The sequence below is a fragment of the Thalia democratica genome, chromosome 5, assembly GCF_965202585.1.
Source record: "Thalia democratica chromosome 5, ktThaDemo2.hap1.1, whole genome shotgun sequence".
Classification (NCBI taxonomy): Eukaryota; Metazoa; Chordata; class Thaliacea; order Salpida; family Salpidae; genus Thalia; species Thalia democratica.
Window position 1 is genome coordinate 72,484,612 of NC_139169.1, and position 19,000 is coordinate 72,503,611.

The 19,000-nt window shown below is 26.9% G+C and overlaps 1 protein-coding gene across 1 annotated transcript; it reads left to right on the top strand.

Moving 5' to 3' along the window:
• Positions 1 to 402: 402 nt before the first annotated feature.
• Positions 403 to 18,721, top strand: LOC145836856 (short transient receptor potential channel 7-like). The gene is made up of 21 exons (XM_082944628.1): positions 403 to 549; positions 1,427 to 1,581; positions 1,633 to 1,707; positions 2,408 to 2,566; positions 4,055 to 4,230; positions 7,274 to 7,436; positions 8,363 to 8,490; positions 10,536 to 10,638; positions 10,943 to 11,098; positions 11,398 to 11,495; positions 11,629 to 11,732; positions 12,296 to 12,435; positions 13,257 to 13,404; positions 13,623 to 13,764; positions 14,102 to 14,230; positions 15,318 to 15,513; positions 16,586 to 16,728; positions 17,035 to 17,137; positions 17,567 to 17,650; positions 18,098 to 18,176; positions 18,494 to 18,721. The coding sequence occupies exons 1-21, from the start codon at positions 498 to 500 to the stop codon at positions 18,610 to 18,612; spliced, it is 2,652 nt and encodes an 883-aa protein (XP_082800754.1). The 5' UTR covers positions 403 to 497; the 3' UTR covers positions 18,613 to 18,721.
• Positions 18,722 to 19,000: the final 279 nt, after the last annotated feature.

Here is a 19,000-nt window from a genome sequence, read left to right on the forward strand (position 1 = left end):
TAAAAAAATAAAATAAATGCAAACTTTTTGAGTGACAGAATAAGCAATTTGTCAAACTCTTCCGCTTCACTACAAAACGTTTCTCCCACTTAACTTGTGAACTTTTTAAAGTCGTTTTTACATTATTACTTGTACTAAAAAAGTTATGACAAGAATATAAAACAAAAGTTTTGATTATAATACGCGTATAAAACTATAGACCTGTTTATAAAAATGTTCTACTTAGTATCTTCGGTTTAATTTCTAAACAAAATACAAGCTAATTAAATAGATAGTTTACATATATTATAAAACAGTATTAATTAAACTAATTTAGTATGCTAAACAGTAATAGCCAGTATTATTAAATTTTAAACAGGTGTTTCTATTTGAATAAAAAAAACAAGACACTTTAAAGATTTATTATACAAGCTCATCTCAAAACAATTTTAGTGTAATCAAACAATTTCTCCACTTTTTCCTTCCAGAGTGACAACAAAAAGCAATTGACATCGAAAATGAGCGCGGCGAAATCCAGCAAGCAGTTCAAATCTTCCCTCTACTCAAAAAGTAAGTTCCGCTGCTATGAAAAAAATTGCGATTTTGTTTATCGATTCAGCTTTGAAGTTTTCTTTTTAAACTAAATTATCTAAATCGCGTGCGCCAGATCAATAGTTTAAGTTTGTAAGCAGACCTCCGTGTGTTTTCGGATTTTGCTGGTAGCTGAATTTACAAACAAAAATTGTTGTTTCAAACCAAGTGTTTTTTATAATACAAACTTGACCTTAAAACTTTTTTTACAGATATCACTATCGCTTTTGTATACTTTAAAAGTTAGATCTATCAGTTGGAACAACTGTAATATGGTCTTAGTTTGTAGAAAATCTCTTATTGATAAAGTTGCGCAATCTACTTTATATAAAATATTAATACTTGAATATTTAAATACTTGAAAGTCAACTCTACACATTTAAAGTTGTTTTTCTTTGGAGAGGCAATAAAAGTTTATAGTGGTAAAAATTTTTAAATTTAAAGTAATACACAACAAGACGTTTAAAATAAAATAAAATTGTAAAATTTTTTCCCTTCTTTTGAAGATATAAAATATTTTTTTTATATAGCTGCATACACTTCTCATCAACCAATATACTAGTTATTCAAACTAACAAGTTCAGAAAATATTTTACCTTTACGTTGATAACATTTTCACTATATGAGCTAGATTTGAATTTTTATTTTTTTTGCTTAGTAAACAACTGATGAAATAAGCATGAAATAAATATTGTTCTGAAAGTTGAGTCTTTTGTATATTTTTTGAAATAATTTGCTAAGGTGTCAAACAAGTGTTTAATTTTCTCAAAAAGTATTTTTTTGATAAATAGTTTGTATCAACAAAAAGTTTTCAAAAACTATTAAAAAATGTCGGACAAACTATGTTGCTTCAAAGGAAACAGAAGGCTTCCGTTCCGGTCCACCAACTCCGCCTACCAGGACATATTCGGCTCGTCCAACCGACCCACGGAGGACGAGATCAGGTTCCTGCTGGCTGCCGAGTACGGGGACGTCCCCACCGTGAGAAGGATGGTCAGCCAGGCCACCATGGTGGGAGATGGTGTGGAGAAGGGGACTTCCCTGGTCCGAGGCGGTATGGAGGGGTTCAATCTGAACTGCGTGGACCACATGGGGGAGAACGCGTTGCAGTTGGCTTGTGGAAACGAACATCTGGAGGTTGTTAATGATTTTATAAGCACTAACTCATTTGAAATAGAGTTATAACTTTCTGTAGATACTTTGTTATTAAATGTTTGAACTATTTAAGTCGTTTGACTAAATAGTTTGGGATAATAAAGTTTAATATCGAATACCCTGAGGTTTGACATAGTTGATTGCTTAAAAACTTATTGAGATAAATTCATAAGTAACTTGTTTAAATATTTTATGTTTTCGACGACTATTTAAGATGACTGTTAAATAATTATGGCTAAAGAAGGCTTGAAATATGTTACTTAATTTAAATTTTGTAAAACATGTATGGAAACGAACATCTTGAGGCTAGATAGTTGTTTATTTTACAGAAAAGGTTTTGAAATTAATTATAATTTTAAAAACTTAGATTCTTTGTTAAAAACTAGGTTAAAAAAAATTTGATTCATAAACGTATTTAAGTTTTGTTAAAGGAAGCCAAAAAAATGCTAAATAAATTTGTTGCTTGTTATATAAAGTCGAGCTCCAAGCTTGATAAAAAAAAAATTTTAATAGAAAAATTGTATTTATTACGCAAAAAATACATATCTGTATAGAGATAGACCAAAGAGAAACATAATACATTATTAGAAAAAAATTATGAAGACCAAAGAGAAAAACACAAAATTTATTAGAAAAAATATATTTATGAAGACCAAAAGGAGACACGTAAAATTTATTACAGATAGTTGAGCTTCTCATGCGAGTGGACGACATGAAACGAGTTGGCGACGCGTTGCTACTAGCCATATCCAGAGGGTATGTCCGGATAGTCGAGGAAATCCTCACTCATCCGGTGTTCGAGCAACAGGACCTACTAATATCCAGCCCGAACGAGCAAAAAGTTTGTTTCATTGTTACGCAATAAGCACGTTTTAAAAAGATCGATAGCAGACTGCTTTAGAAGCTTAACTGTGTGAAATTAGCTGAACTATAGTGTTTGATATTCTGTGGTGTTAGTTTTACACATGTGAGACGTGAAAACTTACAATTTAAAAATTAAGCAAAGTTATTTAAGTTAACATGATTTTGTTTGTTTAATTGGCTTTATAAATTATTAAGCAAAAATTCCAAATGTTTTTAGGTTGACGTTAATAATTGTGTATGGCATAAACAGTTTTTAACCTATATTCGTTTGACGTTAATTCTTTTTGCATTCATACATAAGATTGAACTTTAAACATATAAATAAGTTCTTGGTTTGTTGTTTACTCTTTATACATCTCTAAAATAAGTCAAATATACTCTTATATAAGATAATAGAATTATCTTAGTTACATAAAAGTAATATAAAAAGCAATGTCATAATGTTTTGAAAAAAAAAACTACGAGAAATATGCCTTACCATTTGAAAATGTGAAAATAGTATATTATTTACTCATATATATTGATTAAAATAAAAGGTAATACTTTAAAAAGTATTTTAGTTTAAAAAAGACAATAACTCAAAGTTTTTTTGTTTTTTTATACAACTTAAATTACTAAAAAAATATATTTATCTTAAAATAAAAACAAACTAAATTTATTATGCCAAGTTTAGTTTTATAGTTTTTTATCAGTTGTAATGCTGACTTCGTTTAAAGGAGAAATAAGCGTAAAACATTGTTTTGAAATGGAAATAATAATCTAGGGAGTTGCAACATTAATATAATAGCTGCAACTGATTTACACTTAAAAAGAGTTAGTTAAAACTAAAACAAAATCGTTTTTTTTTTTGAAAAATATATTTGTAAGTTTTTTAAATCTTAACAAAAGCTAAGCTTTACCCTAATTAAGTGTTTTTTAAAATCAATTTTAAAACTTTAGTTCAAAATAGTCTTTTTTAAATTTCTTTTAAAAAAACTTTTATAAATTTTGTGAACTTTAGATAAACTAGTTAACTTTGTTTTCATCTTGTTTGTAACAAAATACTCGAAAAAAATAAAAGAAGGTTTCTTAAATAAAGTTCCTCAGTTATTTTGTTTACTTTGGCTCGTTTCCAATCGATTAATCAGCTATACAAGCTGCTGTTGTATACTAACAATACTTTATTTTTAATTTTATAAACTAGTTTTTGATGAAACGCGGTATAAGTTTTTTAATAAAGCTTATTTAATTGTAATATTGCAACTAAGTTTAAGTTTTTATCAGTTTTTTATATTTTTCTGTACATTTTTGTAATAGAATTAGTTTACCATTCACAATCACAGTTATACAAGCTTAACTGTTTTAGTAGCAGTAAAAAAAAAAAAAACTTTCAAAATTAAAAACATAGTTAAGATAAATTAGTATAAAAATGTTTATTTGATTTCATGCCCACCTTGAAAAAGCAACTACGAAAAACTTTGACCAGGACAAGGAGTTCTACGCGTTCGACGCGGACGGGACCCGGTTCTCCCCGGACATAACCCCCATCATCCTGGCGGCCCAGTGCGGCGAGTTCGAGATAGTCCACTTGCTGTTGAGGAGGGGGGCGGTCATCAACAGGCCCCACCACTACAGATGCTCCTGCAATACTTGTTGCGCAAAGTTCGTTTCAATGCTTTATTATAGCGTTTGTTTTTGTATTCATTTCACTTGGATTTACTTTTACATACAAAAGTATCATTATAATGTAAAAAATCTTCTAGTTTTTACAAGTTTGGGTTTATACACAGTTTTGAATTACTACGTCACGATATAATTTTTCACTTTTATATACTTGTTGCATTAATGTGTTTCAGTTCTTTTAGTTTAACATAAGTTCACTGAAGACGGACTGTTGTCTGAAAGCGTTTTGAACTAAACTAGTATGCATTAAACTTGAAGATTTTTTTAAACCATCGTTTGATTATTAAAAAGTAAACTTTTTATGCTTAAATGAAGCCCGTAGCATGTGGTTTGTGTGAAAGTTTCAAAAAGTTTTATAACTTTAATTTTTTAGATTAAAAAATTCAAAAGATTAAAATAATCTATAAATAAATTTTAGTTTTATATGCTATCATTTTCATACTTTACTTTGAAGTTAATATTCCGGTCAAACGCTTGTTATGATTTTAATTTATCTTTTTGTGCTTTAATGCATAGCATTTTTGTTTTCTCATATTTAAATTACCTTAAAAGATCGATATAAATGAAAAAAAAACTACATAGTAAGCAATTTTAAATAAGAAACTGTTTCAGTGTTAACAAACACAAAATGATTTTAAAGTAAAGTAATTAAGTTTTAAGCTATTAAAGCTAATGTTAGAACATAATAAAATATTTCAAGTAGAATTTTATATTGTTTAATTAAAACTTCAGCTGATTAGTTTTGAACTTTTCTAAATGAATTTTCAACATCTCATAGATTACATTGGTATATTTTCTAATATATAAATATCTTTATTTACTATTCTTTTACGATTTAACGTGAGTTTGGTAATTCATAAAACAACAATATATAATGATTTCAAATATTTGTTAAATTTAGATACCAAGTTTATTTTATACGCTATTGTACATGAATCTGTATTTTAAACTTTAAACTAAGAATATTATACGTTAAAAAAAAGTTGTATAAACGGAAGTAAAAAACTTTATATTTTGGATATTTAAAAATTCCATAAATTATTAATTAGCTTATACGAAAACTCACGGACATTAGTAAAGTTTGTTAGCATTTTTTACTTGTAATATATTATGTAAAAGTAATATTTTAAACCAAAACTTAAACTTTGGTTTTAGAAAACTATAAAAAAATTGTATTTATGTTATAAAAATATTATTGCTAGATCAATTTTTTTTACTAACCAGCTGGTTTAACCTATTTTTGTAGTGTGTTGTAATTTGTATAAAAACTGAAAAAGCTCTTTTTATTTAAAAAATAACTGTTCACAAAGTATTGTGCACAAAGTATCATAATAAAGTATTTCAGTTTACTATTTTTTTGTATTTGAAAAGGTCGCATATTTTTTGCCACCGAAACCTGGTAGTAAATGAAATATTTAATTTATTATTGAATAAAGTACTTTAGAAATATTTTCTACTTTTTTTCAATCACTGCTTTCATACTGAACTTTAATTTCAATCTTTGGTAGAAAAGCTTTTTGGAAATGCTTTATTCTTTTCCTAGTCCAAAAAGCTTTTGTTAAAAGTTATTTTGAAAATGCAATATTTTACTACTTAAAACTTTACTGTCTAGCTTTATAAATTTAAAATAAGTTAATTTTTTTATAATTACATTAAAATGTCATTTGGTTTTTGAGTATATCTGCTTTATTCTGATTCATGACAATTTTTTTAAATATAAATTAGTAGCAAAATATTGTATTGCACATTCACGATTAATAATCATTTTTTATTTTAAGTAAAAAACTACAAGGTATTTTTAACTAACTAGTTTTTTATACTTTTCCAGTTTTTCAATCTTTACATGATTATTAATTTATGTTACTAATTTATTTTTGTATTGATTAGTTATTGGCGCCTGTTAATGCGCAGAAAACTAGCTTAAATTTTTTAAAGTTTTTAATTTAATAAAATCTACTGCTTACAAAGTTCAACAATTATAAGATAATGCATTACTACAAAATAGAAAATTTTCTTTTATTAAAAACAGTTTAAACAAAAAAAAAACTACTAATAACCAAAATAAAATTAGTAGTGATTAAAAAAATGCTTTTGTAATACTTTTTTCAAACACACAATTTTTCAATACAGCATAAACATGTAAAACTGTTGTGAAACAAGTATTTCACTTGTTTGTTAAAAAAAATAATAATAAGTTTTCCTAAATGCAATTTAACATTATTAAAAGTGTATAAAAGTCAAATGTTGTAAAACTGTATATTTTGAAAATTTTCTAAACTTTTCTTTTAGTTTTAAGTATGTGTAAAATGTTAACCATTTTGTCTGTTATTAACAAAACAAGTTTTTAACAGTTTCTTTACTTACTGATATTGTTTTAATCGTAAAAGTTTGAAAACAATTATATCAAAAATTATATCAAAAAGTATCAACTAATTTCTTACAAGTATGTACTAGTTCTACTTCTCTGAGAATTAATTCTATGCTTTGATTAAACATTGAAAAAATAAATGAAAAAAATTTATAGATTTCAACGTAAGAATGAAACTTGTTATAACTTTCCTTTTAAATTCAATATAAAATATATAAACAGTTTTTAAAACTTAATGGTTATAATTAACAATATTTTTGTTTGAATAACAAAAAAAAAATTTATTAAGCTTTGACCCACACAAACTGATTTCAATTAATATAAAACCATACTATACAAAAAACAAAATAAGATATAGTACTTTGATTTTTAGTACTAATAGTTTTTATACTAATAAATATTTCAATTAAATTGTTATGCTCAGATGCAGACGGAAAAATATAATAAAAATATAAACAATTGAATTTAATTTTATACTAAAAATTGAAAAATAAATTATACATTTTAGTCTCATTAAGTTTGTAATATAACATGCTTTTTATTTAAATTAACTTAAAACCATACTAAACAATACACACAAAAATGTATTATTTTGATTTTTAACACTAGATCCTGATACATATTTTGCAAATTAAATTCTATATTCTTATGCAGACGGAAAGAGGACTCGTTGAGTTTTTGTTTGTGCCGGTTGAACGCGTACAAGGCGCTCGCAAGTCCCTCCTTCATGGCCATCGCCTTCACCGATCCCGCCAGTCACGCGCTCAACCTCAGCCATGAGCTCACCTTCCTTGCCAGCGTGGAGAAAGAATTTAAAGTTAGCAAGTTGTTGATATGATAGAAAATTTTGATTTTGTTTGAAAATTTTGTTTCAATATCAAGTTTGAAGACTAAGTTTCAATAAAGTAAGAAATTAACAAAGGTTTAAATAAAGCGTGGAAAAAGAATTCAAAGTTTACATCTTTTAGATATAGCAGAAAAACACCATAGGTTTTTTTTCTATTCAATTATCTCACTTTGCATTACGATTAAAACGTCAATATATGTTTATCCTTAAAGTTGCAAATTTTTTATTATACAACTGTTTGCTTTATAGAAAAGTATAAACCTTCTCAGTTTAAACTGAAAATAATATACTTAAACTAGTATGCCTGTGTAGTGGTTTGTTGTAGAATATTTACTTGCGCAAGGAATAATTAAAAAATGTGTCAAATCGTCAATCTTTGTAATAACTTATTCTAACTAATGAGCGCTTTGAACGAAAATTTATTTTACAATAAACTGTTATGTGATTCATTGGAACAAAATATATTTCTTATTCATTAAATTACTTTAAGGAACACACTACTAGACATTAGAAAATAAAGTTCTTAATCAATAAGGTACGTTTTTAAAGCTACTTTTTTTACTTAGCAAGCATTAAAGAAAAACATAATGTTAATATATTTACAGCATAGCTAAGTTGCTTTAAAAGAATAAATTAAACTTTAAAAATTTAAAAAAAAAATTATAATTGTTTAAAAATTTCATAAAAACTATTTTCTTGACCTTAGATAATGTCATAACATATGTATTTGGACTTTAGCACACAAACATTGTACTGATTGTACACTATATTTGCTTCTAACGAAAAACTAATTATCTTTTAGCAGTCAAACGCGTTTTAATTTTTCGCTTTGCATAGAACTATACTTTTAATCAGTAGCAAACAATTTTGCAAGTATAAAACATTTTCATTCACAGAAAGACTACTTGACACTAGCGAAGCAGTGCAACACTTTTCTGGAAAAACTTTTGGACTTGTGTCGGACCACAGACGAGGTAAAAGCTTTGTTGGATGGAAACCCCAACTTGAAACAACAGCAGTTGCCGTAAGCTGATTATATTTCTAATGTGTTTAATGTTTTCATTATAGAGTTTTAGATGGAAGTCATTATTCAATTAACTAGTTGTTTTGTATTTAGTAGTATTGATATTATGCTTATTAGGGAGTAATAAAAGTTTTTTCTTGTAAAAAAGTTAAAAACTAAAAGTTATTTTACGTCTTTTTCTACTTATTAATCGTCAAATGTTTTTTAGTTTTTAACATTTAGTAAACTTTATATTTTAGTATATTTAATGAAAAATTTGCTGTTAATTTTCATCTATAAAAAAATAGGTTTTTTTTATAAACTCGAAAAACTTAAAGTGTAGTAGTAAGACGTCAATAGTTTTTCTATCATGTGCCGCTTATTTTTGTCAAACAAAGGATATTATTGATTGATAAGAAAGAATTTATTTGTACAAATCGATGCGATTGGTTGTTTGGTCTGAGCAGCGAATCTCACTGACCAATACAAATGTTTCATTCAGTTTGTTATAAAACTTTTGTACACTGTTTTTGATCAAGCTAAAGTTAGTATCCAGTTAAAATAGTTGACCTTATAGCTACTTTAACAAAAAAGTAAAAGTTTCATACGAAACTTTTTATACTCTGTTATAAGTGTATTCTTAAACTATTTTTTAAAGGATTATTATAGTAATATTAAGATTCCAAAAATAGACCATAGAAATTAGTTAAAGCTTGTTTTTATAATAAAGTGTGCATAAATAGTTGTAAACAACTATAACAAGTATTAAGGATGAAACAGAAGCAGTAATTTAGTAGCAAAATAATTAAGTTTTAAATATTTCATTTGGTTAGTAAAAACAGTTTAATACTATCAACCACATTAAATAAGTATCTTAGTTCTTTTTTTTCAGATAGTAAGATTTTATAAAATATTAATGTATAAGCTAGTCATTCAATTTTAACATAAGTTTTGTTAGGGTGGCTTTTAAGCTTTAAGCTTGGTGTAGACATCATACAAATGTAGAAACTCAGTTTTAAGTTTTAAAACCAAACTTTAGTTATTAAAAAAATGTATATATACAAATAACAATAAACGGAAACAGTTTATTAATTACAAAGAATAAACTAAGCTGTTGAACATTTAATACTTAGTTAACCCAGTTTATAAACTTCGTAGTCAAGTGATAGTTTATTTACACACATCCTAAAAAAAGTTGAAATTCTTCATAATTAAAGAGGTGTTATATTAAGATCACAAAGGTTATTGAGCTCATAAAGCTTTTGTCAATTGAGATTTATGAAATAATAACTTGCTTGCCAAATAAATGAAAGCGTAGTTTGTCAGATTAGTGAATGAAATTAATATTTATTTAGGTTAACAAAAAAAAAAAACAAAGGACAATGAGTTAAATTGAACCTTAATTAGAACCTTAATTTGATTCAATTTTGATAATTTTTTTAATAAATGTATGTAAAATTTTGCATTGAACAAAAAATTTGTACAACCTTTTAGTTCTGGAATCGACTTTTAATATCATTATTAAAATTTATTTTTGTTAATGATTTACATTGGTATTCGTTTATGTTTTCTTTTGTAATGTAGTTATTATTTATTTAATTTACCTTTATTTTAAAATTAAAGAGCTAAAAGTTAAAAAAAATAAATGTTTAACGTTTCAAACGCTGTATTTAACTGGTGTGAACAAGTAGGGTCTACATAAGCTATTAATTTAGTAAATGTTGTTCAACTCAAATGAATATTTTTGTCATAAAATGAATTTATATTAATATTGTTGATTGATAAAAAACAGTAAAAAAATGTTTTCAATAAATTAAGTGTATAAGTTAAACTTATGCGCAAATAATATTATTGTTTAAAATTAAACTTTTTTAAAACATATAGGTTTCAAAAACTATAACAAAGCGAAATCAGTTTTAAAGCTCATTTAAATTATTTGAAAGAAACAAAAATTTTCTCTAAATACCTCATGCAACTAAAAAGTTATTTTTTGTCGAGGATCAAAAATACAAATTTATTTTATTTTGGTAAAACTATTTTGAAATTTTAATAAAAAATTTTAACAGAAATTCATCGGTGAGCTTTTCTTCCAACAAATGGATGAACAGCGGTTTGCATTCGAGTCGTCATCGCCAGCTGAAACTAGCTATAAAAAATAAAGTAAAAAAAGTTAGTTTTCAACTTTTATGTAACTCTATTTTTTTTATAACAAACTAGTAAGAAATGTTAGTTTATTAGAATTAAAAAAAAATAACAAAATAAAATGAAAATTAACAGCTTTGAAAATATGTACTAAACACTTCCTTAAAGTACTTGAGTCGCTTAATACATAGTGCTAAAAAATATTTAATCTTAATTTAACTATTTTATCTACCGAAGTACTTAAAAATCCTACGAGAGTAAAATAATGTTTTGCATGGGTGGTAAACAAATTCTTGATTTGTATTTAAAACTTAAAAAAAATTTTTTCAAGTTTGTTGCCCATCCAAACTGTCAGCAGCAGCTGAAGCAAATTTGGACGAGAAACACCGAATGGACCCAAAACGTGCCCAAAAGTTTGCTGGCTATTATTTTAATTTTCAGCCTTCCCTTCGCGGCAGCTTCTTACTTAATTGCTCCCAATAGTAAGGTTCGTAGTTGGTTTATGAAAATATAAACTTTTATGTGTTATGCTATCCGTAAGTAAAAAATCAAGATGTAATAGTTTTCAACAAAGTAAATTAAACAAAAAAAAGAACATTTATTTGTGACTTCAGTAGTTTTGAACCGTTATTGTATTAAACTATTTAGATGTATTTATTTAGATTGTTATCAAAAACTAATTTGACCTATAATTATTGTACGTATTTATACTTTTAACTAGCTTTACAGTTTAAAGTTTTTAAACAACAGACTTATTTGAAAAATTAAGTCATTTAAATGTTTCAGTTGGGGAAGACAGTTCGAAGTCCTGTCGTCAAATTCGCCATGCAAGCAGTCAGCTATTTGAACTTCATGATTCTGCTCATCATCAACGTTTTATTGAGGTTATTTACAAAATTTATAAGAAAAAGCTTTGGTTTTAAAAGTCTATTCAAACTTGTTTCGCTAGAATTATGTATATTGCTTAGTAATTAAGATATTTTAAAATATCCTAGTTGTAATATGACGTAATAATAGAGTTGACGCCTACGACAAATGGCACATCCACTCACCAAACCAACCGATGTGGAGAACAACTTCATTCACGTGGTACGAGATTACCATCATGGTGTTTATTGTAGGTTAGTAAACACTTTGTAATTATCATAGGGTGCTGTTTAAAACCATCTTAAATAGCTAAAACGTTAAATTAATAAAAAAATTTGTTAAGTGATAATTACGAAGCTTAGCGTTTTAAAACTTTAAGCACACATAAAGTTATATGACTGTTAGTACATATTACTAGTATTTACTGGTATAATTTGATTTTATAGTTTCTTATCACACTAGTAAGACAGTAAGTAGGTGGCGTTTATACAGCTTAAAGTTTACTTTGAAAACATTTATTCACGCAATTTGCGGTGAAAACGATTTTATTTCAGTTTTATTTGTGGTTAAATACCTCTATACTCAGTGAGCTGAGAAAAACAAATGAAAATAATAAGTTGTTGTGTGATATTATATACATAATGAATTAAGTTATATATACCAACCTTAAATAAATTAGTATATTCTGTAAATATATAAAAAATCAAAATCACACAGTTTTTAGTTTTAATTTTATATAAGTTATAAGAGTTAATTTTAAAGAAATAGAATAAACGTTTTCATTCAACTTTTATTGAGTTTTTTACTATTTTTTCAGGAATGTTTTTAGGCGAAATAGAAGAATTGATAAGCGAAGGTTTTCGAATGTACTTTACAAAACTATGGAATTTAACAGACATTCTCATGCTAATAATATTGACTGGTTCTTTTTCGTGCAGATTTTTTTCTTACCAGAATGTAAGCTGTTTTATTAACTTGTTCTAGTGTTTTACTATATGTTCATAACACAAATGAAAATACTTAAGTAGTTTAGATTATATGTTGAGATTATTCTATTTCAAAAGAATTAAGTTGTATAAAATTTTGAAGTTTTATGTCCAGATACATAAAACTAAATGGTATAATATAGTTGATGAGGTTTTTAATGCTTTAGATCCAAACTAATAGAGCCCCTTTGAAAATCTCAACAACTGTTTTTGTACACAATACATTGTTTGACTGACGATGTATGTACAACTCGGAAATTATGACTCTGTAGAGCTATTTTTATTTTATGAGCAGCAAAACGAAGTCAGTCAAAAAAGTATTGCATACAAAAACTGTTCTTTTTATGTAAATAATGGTAATTTTAATTAAAAATGTCTTTTACAAGTTTTAAAACATTTTAAACTAAATTTTATGTCAACCTTTAGTTTTTTAAACTTGTCTCGTTAAAGTAAATAAGTTTTCTAGATCGATAATAAAGTACACAAAAAACTTTTAGTTTCAAGTTTTTTGCTCTTTTTATTTGTTAGAGTAACATTTAATACTTGCATAAAGTTTTAATATTTGGTTAAAAGTTTTAAGCTGTTTCAAAGTTGAAAAACGCAAACAAGTTTATTTCAAAAAAACAAACAAACTGTTTTACCAGAAAAAAACGTAAAATAACTTGTTTTTTATTTTAAGCTAGAAGTTAGTTTTTGTGCAAAACTAGCTAAAGTTTTAACTAGAAGCGGATTACATTTACAGCACCAAAAAACCAAAAGCTCGCTAAACTTAAACAGTTAAAACACTTTAAGGCTATGAGAGCACAAACTTGGTGGATAGAAAATTTTGGGGAAAATTCCACAAAAGTAACTTTAAACGAAACAAGTTTAATTGCTGCGCATAACGGAATTGAAGTTAAAGTTCCGGAATGGGCAGCTTACTATTCGTACAACAAGACAGGTTTAAATTACTTGTTTGTACCTTTTAAGAAATCTTTTGTACATCAAGTATAAATTTAGACATACAATATCATAAAACATATGCTTAATAAAGCTTGTAATTTTTTCCAAAGTTTTCAAATAGTGTACAAAATATTCTAATTGAGTTCGGGATTACACGTAAACTTGATAAAGTTTGTAACATTTTTTGGCATAAAAATTGCAAGTTATGCTCGCCAGACAGGAAATATTGGTTGAGCGGAGACTTGCAATTGGTTGCTGAAGCTTTGTACTCGTACGGGATCGTGCTCAGCGTTTTCAGAATATCTTACATTTTGGACGTGAGCGAAAAATTTGGTCCGTTACAGATATCGCTTGCAAGGTATATAGTTTATTAATTCAGTTGTAAATGTATTTTTAGAATTTAAGGGCTTAGTTGTAAAGTAGATTAACATGTATCAAGATTTCTTTTAGCAAAAATTTTTAAAATAATTGAACTTACAATTAAAAGTTTTGATAAAATTAGTTAAGTAATTTTCAGAAAAGTCTTTTTCTACTTACTCAAAACTTTGTGTTACTCATATAATCATTGTTTTATCGTAAATGTAAATAAATAAATAACATTAAAGTTTTTAAAAGGTTTTTTGATACAATTTATAACTTAAATAAATTTAATTCAATTTATACTGCATTTAGTTTCCTTTAAATTTAATTTTCAGGACGATTACAGACATAATAAAGTGGTGCGGAATATTCCTGATAATGTTCACAGCGTTCATAATCAGCTTGTACAATTTGTACTCCTTCTACGCAGATGACGATAACAAAAAATCTACCGCTTTCACGACGTTTGTTTGAAATATACACTTTAAGTCAACAGTTCTAATAAAACTTGATAATAATAATAAACTTTGATAAAGCTTTAAAGATAAGTTGATCCGTGTACGTGCATACTTTTTATATTAAAAGTACGCCTAAAATTAAGTTTAAACAGTAAAAACTTTAAAGCTTCAAGTTTAAAAATAAACGTTCAGCTACTACGTTCGTTTAAAAACGTAAAAGAAAGTAAGCTGAACAAAAGTTGGAAAGTTTAAAGCTTAAAGTTTCGAAGCCTCGCTCAAGTTGAACTACAAAACTTGAGCTTGACAAAAACCGCGGTGTTTCGGCGGGGTTTTACATCGTATTAAGCATCCAAGCAGTAGTTCAGCTCATCTAATATTAATCATATTTTTCCACGTATTCAACTTCTCATTGCCTTTTGCAGCGCGGTTTTGAATCACAAACAAATTTTTGTATTACAACCGCTTGTGAAATAAGTGTTTTATTTAAAAACAAAATAACATGAAATTTCATGCTCTTTAATAATTAACAAACTTGCGTAACAATTTGATGAGCTGTTAGGAACAGCAGTTTTTACAAGTTTTCCGTAAAGTATTTTCTTCAAATATTTATTTTATAAAATTTACAAAAAAAAACAGAATTGAAATCAGATAGTTAATTGATAAAAAAATTTTTTATGGGGTGCAAAATTTGCTTTGGATAAATTTCTCATATTGTTTTTATATGTGTTGATAGACATTTAAGAACTTAAAAATATCTAAATTTTATAAAATTTCTTTTAAACAATAAAAAAAAAAACTGTTTAGAACAAAACACTTTCACTTAAAAATTAAAATTTGAAAAATTACATGTACTTGTACAAGTATATAAATAACAGACCGTTGGTATTATACTTTTTCATTTTTTTAACTGAGAAAAGCTTCATGTTTTTTCAAAAAACTTGTAAATTGATTTGGTAACACATTCTCTAAACCTGCAATTTTAAAATATTTTATGGAAGAAAAATAACCTTAGACTTGGCACAATACTTTACGTTAGCCCGTATTAATTTAAAATTACCAAACTCAAATTCTAAGCTAAACACTAACATCTCAGATTAGAAGACACTTTCATCACCTTGTTCTGGTCCTTATTCGGACTGGCGGATTACCGGGGTGTGGAAATAAAGTACGACCACGAGCTGACGAGGGTCGTGGGGTACCAGTTGTACGGGGCCTACAACATAATCACGGTGGTTGTCATGCTGAACATGCTGGTTGCCATGCTCAACCGGAGTTACGCGGAAGTCGAGGTTTCGCATTTTTTTCTCTACTTGTGTAAACTTTTATTTTCAACAAAAACTCTTAATGTATAAAAAAGAAGAAATAAACTTTATTTTGTTTAATCTGAGTTCGTACATCCGCATGAACAACCAGAACTTTATTGATATTCAAACTGATTTAGTTTTTGATTTTCAAAAATTTTATGAAAATTAATTTAGTTTTTAAATTTTTTGAGTTTTTTATAGTATGGTTCGTATATAAAATCAGAGTTAAACGCATAACTTCAACATAAGTTTTATACCCTCAGGTTTTTTATGTTGATACTTTGCTTCAAAAAACTAGACATTATAGAATTTAAACATTTTGATAAGCCAACAGATTACATATTTAGATTAATAAATATTTTTCGTTTTTTTATTGTATTTAAAAATAGCTAAATTGTGTACAAGATAATGAAAACTAGTTAAAAATGTTTAAAGTACTGCAAAAAACATAAAAAAAATTTAACATGACGAAATGTCATACTTAAGTTTCTAAGTGAAATAAAATGGAATACGCTTATTGTTTTCAATTAAAAAGAAAAAATCGGCTTAAGGCTAAAGGGCCTCAGACAATTCCACACCGCCATACTACTACGTCATACCAAATCGATCGTCAGACCATAAGCCTTCGTTAGACCCGGAGTTCGTTTTAAAATTTTATGGTTGAACACGAAAAACCGTTTGTAGATTGCCGGTTACGTGTTTTTCGGTTGCGGCTGACTGACGAGTCACGAAACTCGGGTGCCAGCCTACCGAAGGCTTGTGGTCTGTTGGTAGAATTAGTATGATCAAACCTTGCTAAGTAAACTTACTTTTATGAGCGGGTTTTAATAGAAAACTATACAAAATACACTTTAAAAAACCATAAAACATTGCGATGTTTAAAGATAGAGTTATAAATTTGGTGTGGGATAAATAAAATTAGAGTTTATTCTTATAAATTTTTTCCTTCTGCAAACAGATTCAAAAACCTTGCAAGATTTAGAAATCTGTTAAGATACTTGAGTCTATTTGCAGAAGGTTTTTAAAACCCTCACTAAACTTAAACTCATTGCAACAGCTGGATTCGGACAGCGAGTGGAAGTTTTGCAGAGCCGACCTGATGTTGTCGTATTTCGTGGATAAGAATGTTCTTCCCGTTCCTTACAACCTCATACCCACGAGGGACTCGTTCAATAAAATAGTCAAATATGCCAACAAGCTGTTAGTACATAATCAAGAAGCTTAAAGTTTTATTGTTTTACAAGGGGAATATGCCTAATTATAAAATATTTCTAAATTTTATACTGTAAATTTGTTTTTTAGTTTGTTTTTCTATTGATATCTTTATGTTATATCAGCTATTAGACCCGCAAAAATAACTTTTTCGCAAAAAGCTTGAAATGTGTCCGTTAAAAAAAAATACTGATGGATTTTGTAAAGTTTGAGGTGATATTATTTTTATTTTGCTATGAAACTATTAAATCTTATGTTGTGCTACAAGTTGTCACGATAAATTAAACAAAACAGCAAAAAAAAGATGATCAAGTCGAAGCAGACCAAAAAAGTACCGCAAGATGGCACTGGAGAGAAGTGCAAGGCCACTCATTTCACAACTGAAAAATTTGTTGAAGTTTGTTGGGTTTTATAAAAAAAAAAAAGGAAAACAAATCTATATTTCTAATTTTTCAATGTTTTACACTGCACATGTTTTTTTAATTAAAATAGCAAAACTTTTTAAATTATGTATATATAACAATTTCTCAAACTTTTAAGATCTCATTCTACTTAAACAGGCCTTACTTGATTACCAGATTATAAGTTGGATATTTAAAAAACACTTATAAAACTTATAAATAGTTTTTTGTTTAAGTATGCTGATTTTTAAGTAAAAAAAGTAAGTATATTAGTTTTCATTTTTCTTTGAGCAATGGTTAAAATTTTTTGTTTTTTATAAGACGCTAAACGCTTAATAGTATTATCATTCACTAATTTTTCGTAAACAAAGCTATACTTATAAATGTATTTAGTGTGAATTAAAAATGAACTTAATAATTGATAGGAAGGTGTCGCCTTAACGCAAAATTGTTTACCTACTTTATCGTCCAATGAAAATGCAAGAACCGTCAAACAAAAACAATACGAGGTGAGCCTATGTCGTAGAAAAATTAAATAATTTCTTTTTGTGTGTAGTGAAAATCAAATCATGCTGTTTTGAGAAACAGATTTCTTTTGCACTTGTTGTTTGTAATAGCAAAAACCAATACAGAAATAAATTTAATTATAGTTAAGGCTTTTAAATGCTAACTAAAAGCTCAACGGAAATTTAATTTTATTACTTTAAACCTGAAATGTAGAAACATAATAAAACAACCCTAAAAAACCCAGTTTATATCAATTTTCAAAAATATTTAAATATAAATTAGAAAACAGTTCAGCCGAGTTGGTGTTTATAGCACGGTAAATTTATTTAATCGATTTTCTCAGCTTAAGAATTTATTAAAAAAATCAATTAAGCTCACGATACATTTATAATAATGCCTTTGTACTCGAGTTCACAGCTCAAAATTTGTTATGAAACGTTTTATTTCAGGCAGTTCTTCAGAAAATTGTCAAACGATATATTATTCATTCGCAAGTAGAAAACAACAGAAAGTCCGGCATAACAGATGGTTAGCTTAAATTTGTTGGATAAGAAGTGTTAACTAGTGTTTGAACTTTTAGTACGTACTCAAATTGGTACAACTGAAAAAAAAAATTGATTTTTTATAGTTTTAACTACTTTATTATGCTATGAATTTGTAGCTCAAAAAAAAAAAAAACAAGCTAAAGCTTTTTTGTTGCAAGAAATTTAAGTTTCCGTTCGTTTTTTATTTAATCCAAAAATAGTTTACAGTTTTTTATAACTTAGTTGTTTAAAAGCTTTTGACTATTATTATATAATGTTTAATGTTTTGCGCTTTAATTTACAATGAAAAATGTTCAAAAGCCGAGTTCAGAGAGCTCAAACACGACGTCTCAAGCTTCCGATTCGAAATGATTGAAAACTCGGAGAGGATAGACGAAAAAATAGGCTCCTTGCTAAGTTTCTTCGAAACAAAAGTTTAGATTGTAATTTGTTTAACTAGATAATGTTGCTTTATAGATTGTTAGCTCTTTTGAACACTGTTAAAGAGCCTAAAAACATTTTTGTACTACTGTTTTTCAAAATTGTTCAATAGGATTGCTTAATTATTAAAACTGTAAAGTGATTAAAAAGTCTTCTTGTTTATGTTAAATTCTAAATGAAGCTTTAAATTGTAAAACATTTAAAAACTTTGAATATTTTATTGAAAAGATTGTTGCTCTAAAATCATATACTGTACTTGAAAAAATGATAGTCATTTTACTTTAATTTTTTAAGTTGAGTTGTTTGAACAAAAAGAAGTTTTAAATTAATTTTTCAATGCTTAAGAATATATTATAAAAAACTTTTTTAATTAAACAAGTTTAATTT

Coding starts and splice junctions, on each gene's coding strand:
- LOC145836856 (XM_082944628.1), top strand. CDS start 498: ATGAGCGCGGCGAAATCCAGCAAGCAGTTCAAATCTTCCCTCTACTCA. Junction 4,231..7,273: donor TGCAATACTTGTTGCGCAAA/GTTCGTTTCAAT, acceptor ATTCTTATGCAG/ACGGAAAGAGGACTCGTTGA. Junction 17,138..17,566: donor CAACTGAAAAATTTGTTGAA/GTTTGTTGGGTT, acceptor AATAATTGATAG/GAAGGTGTCGCCTTAACGCA.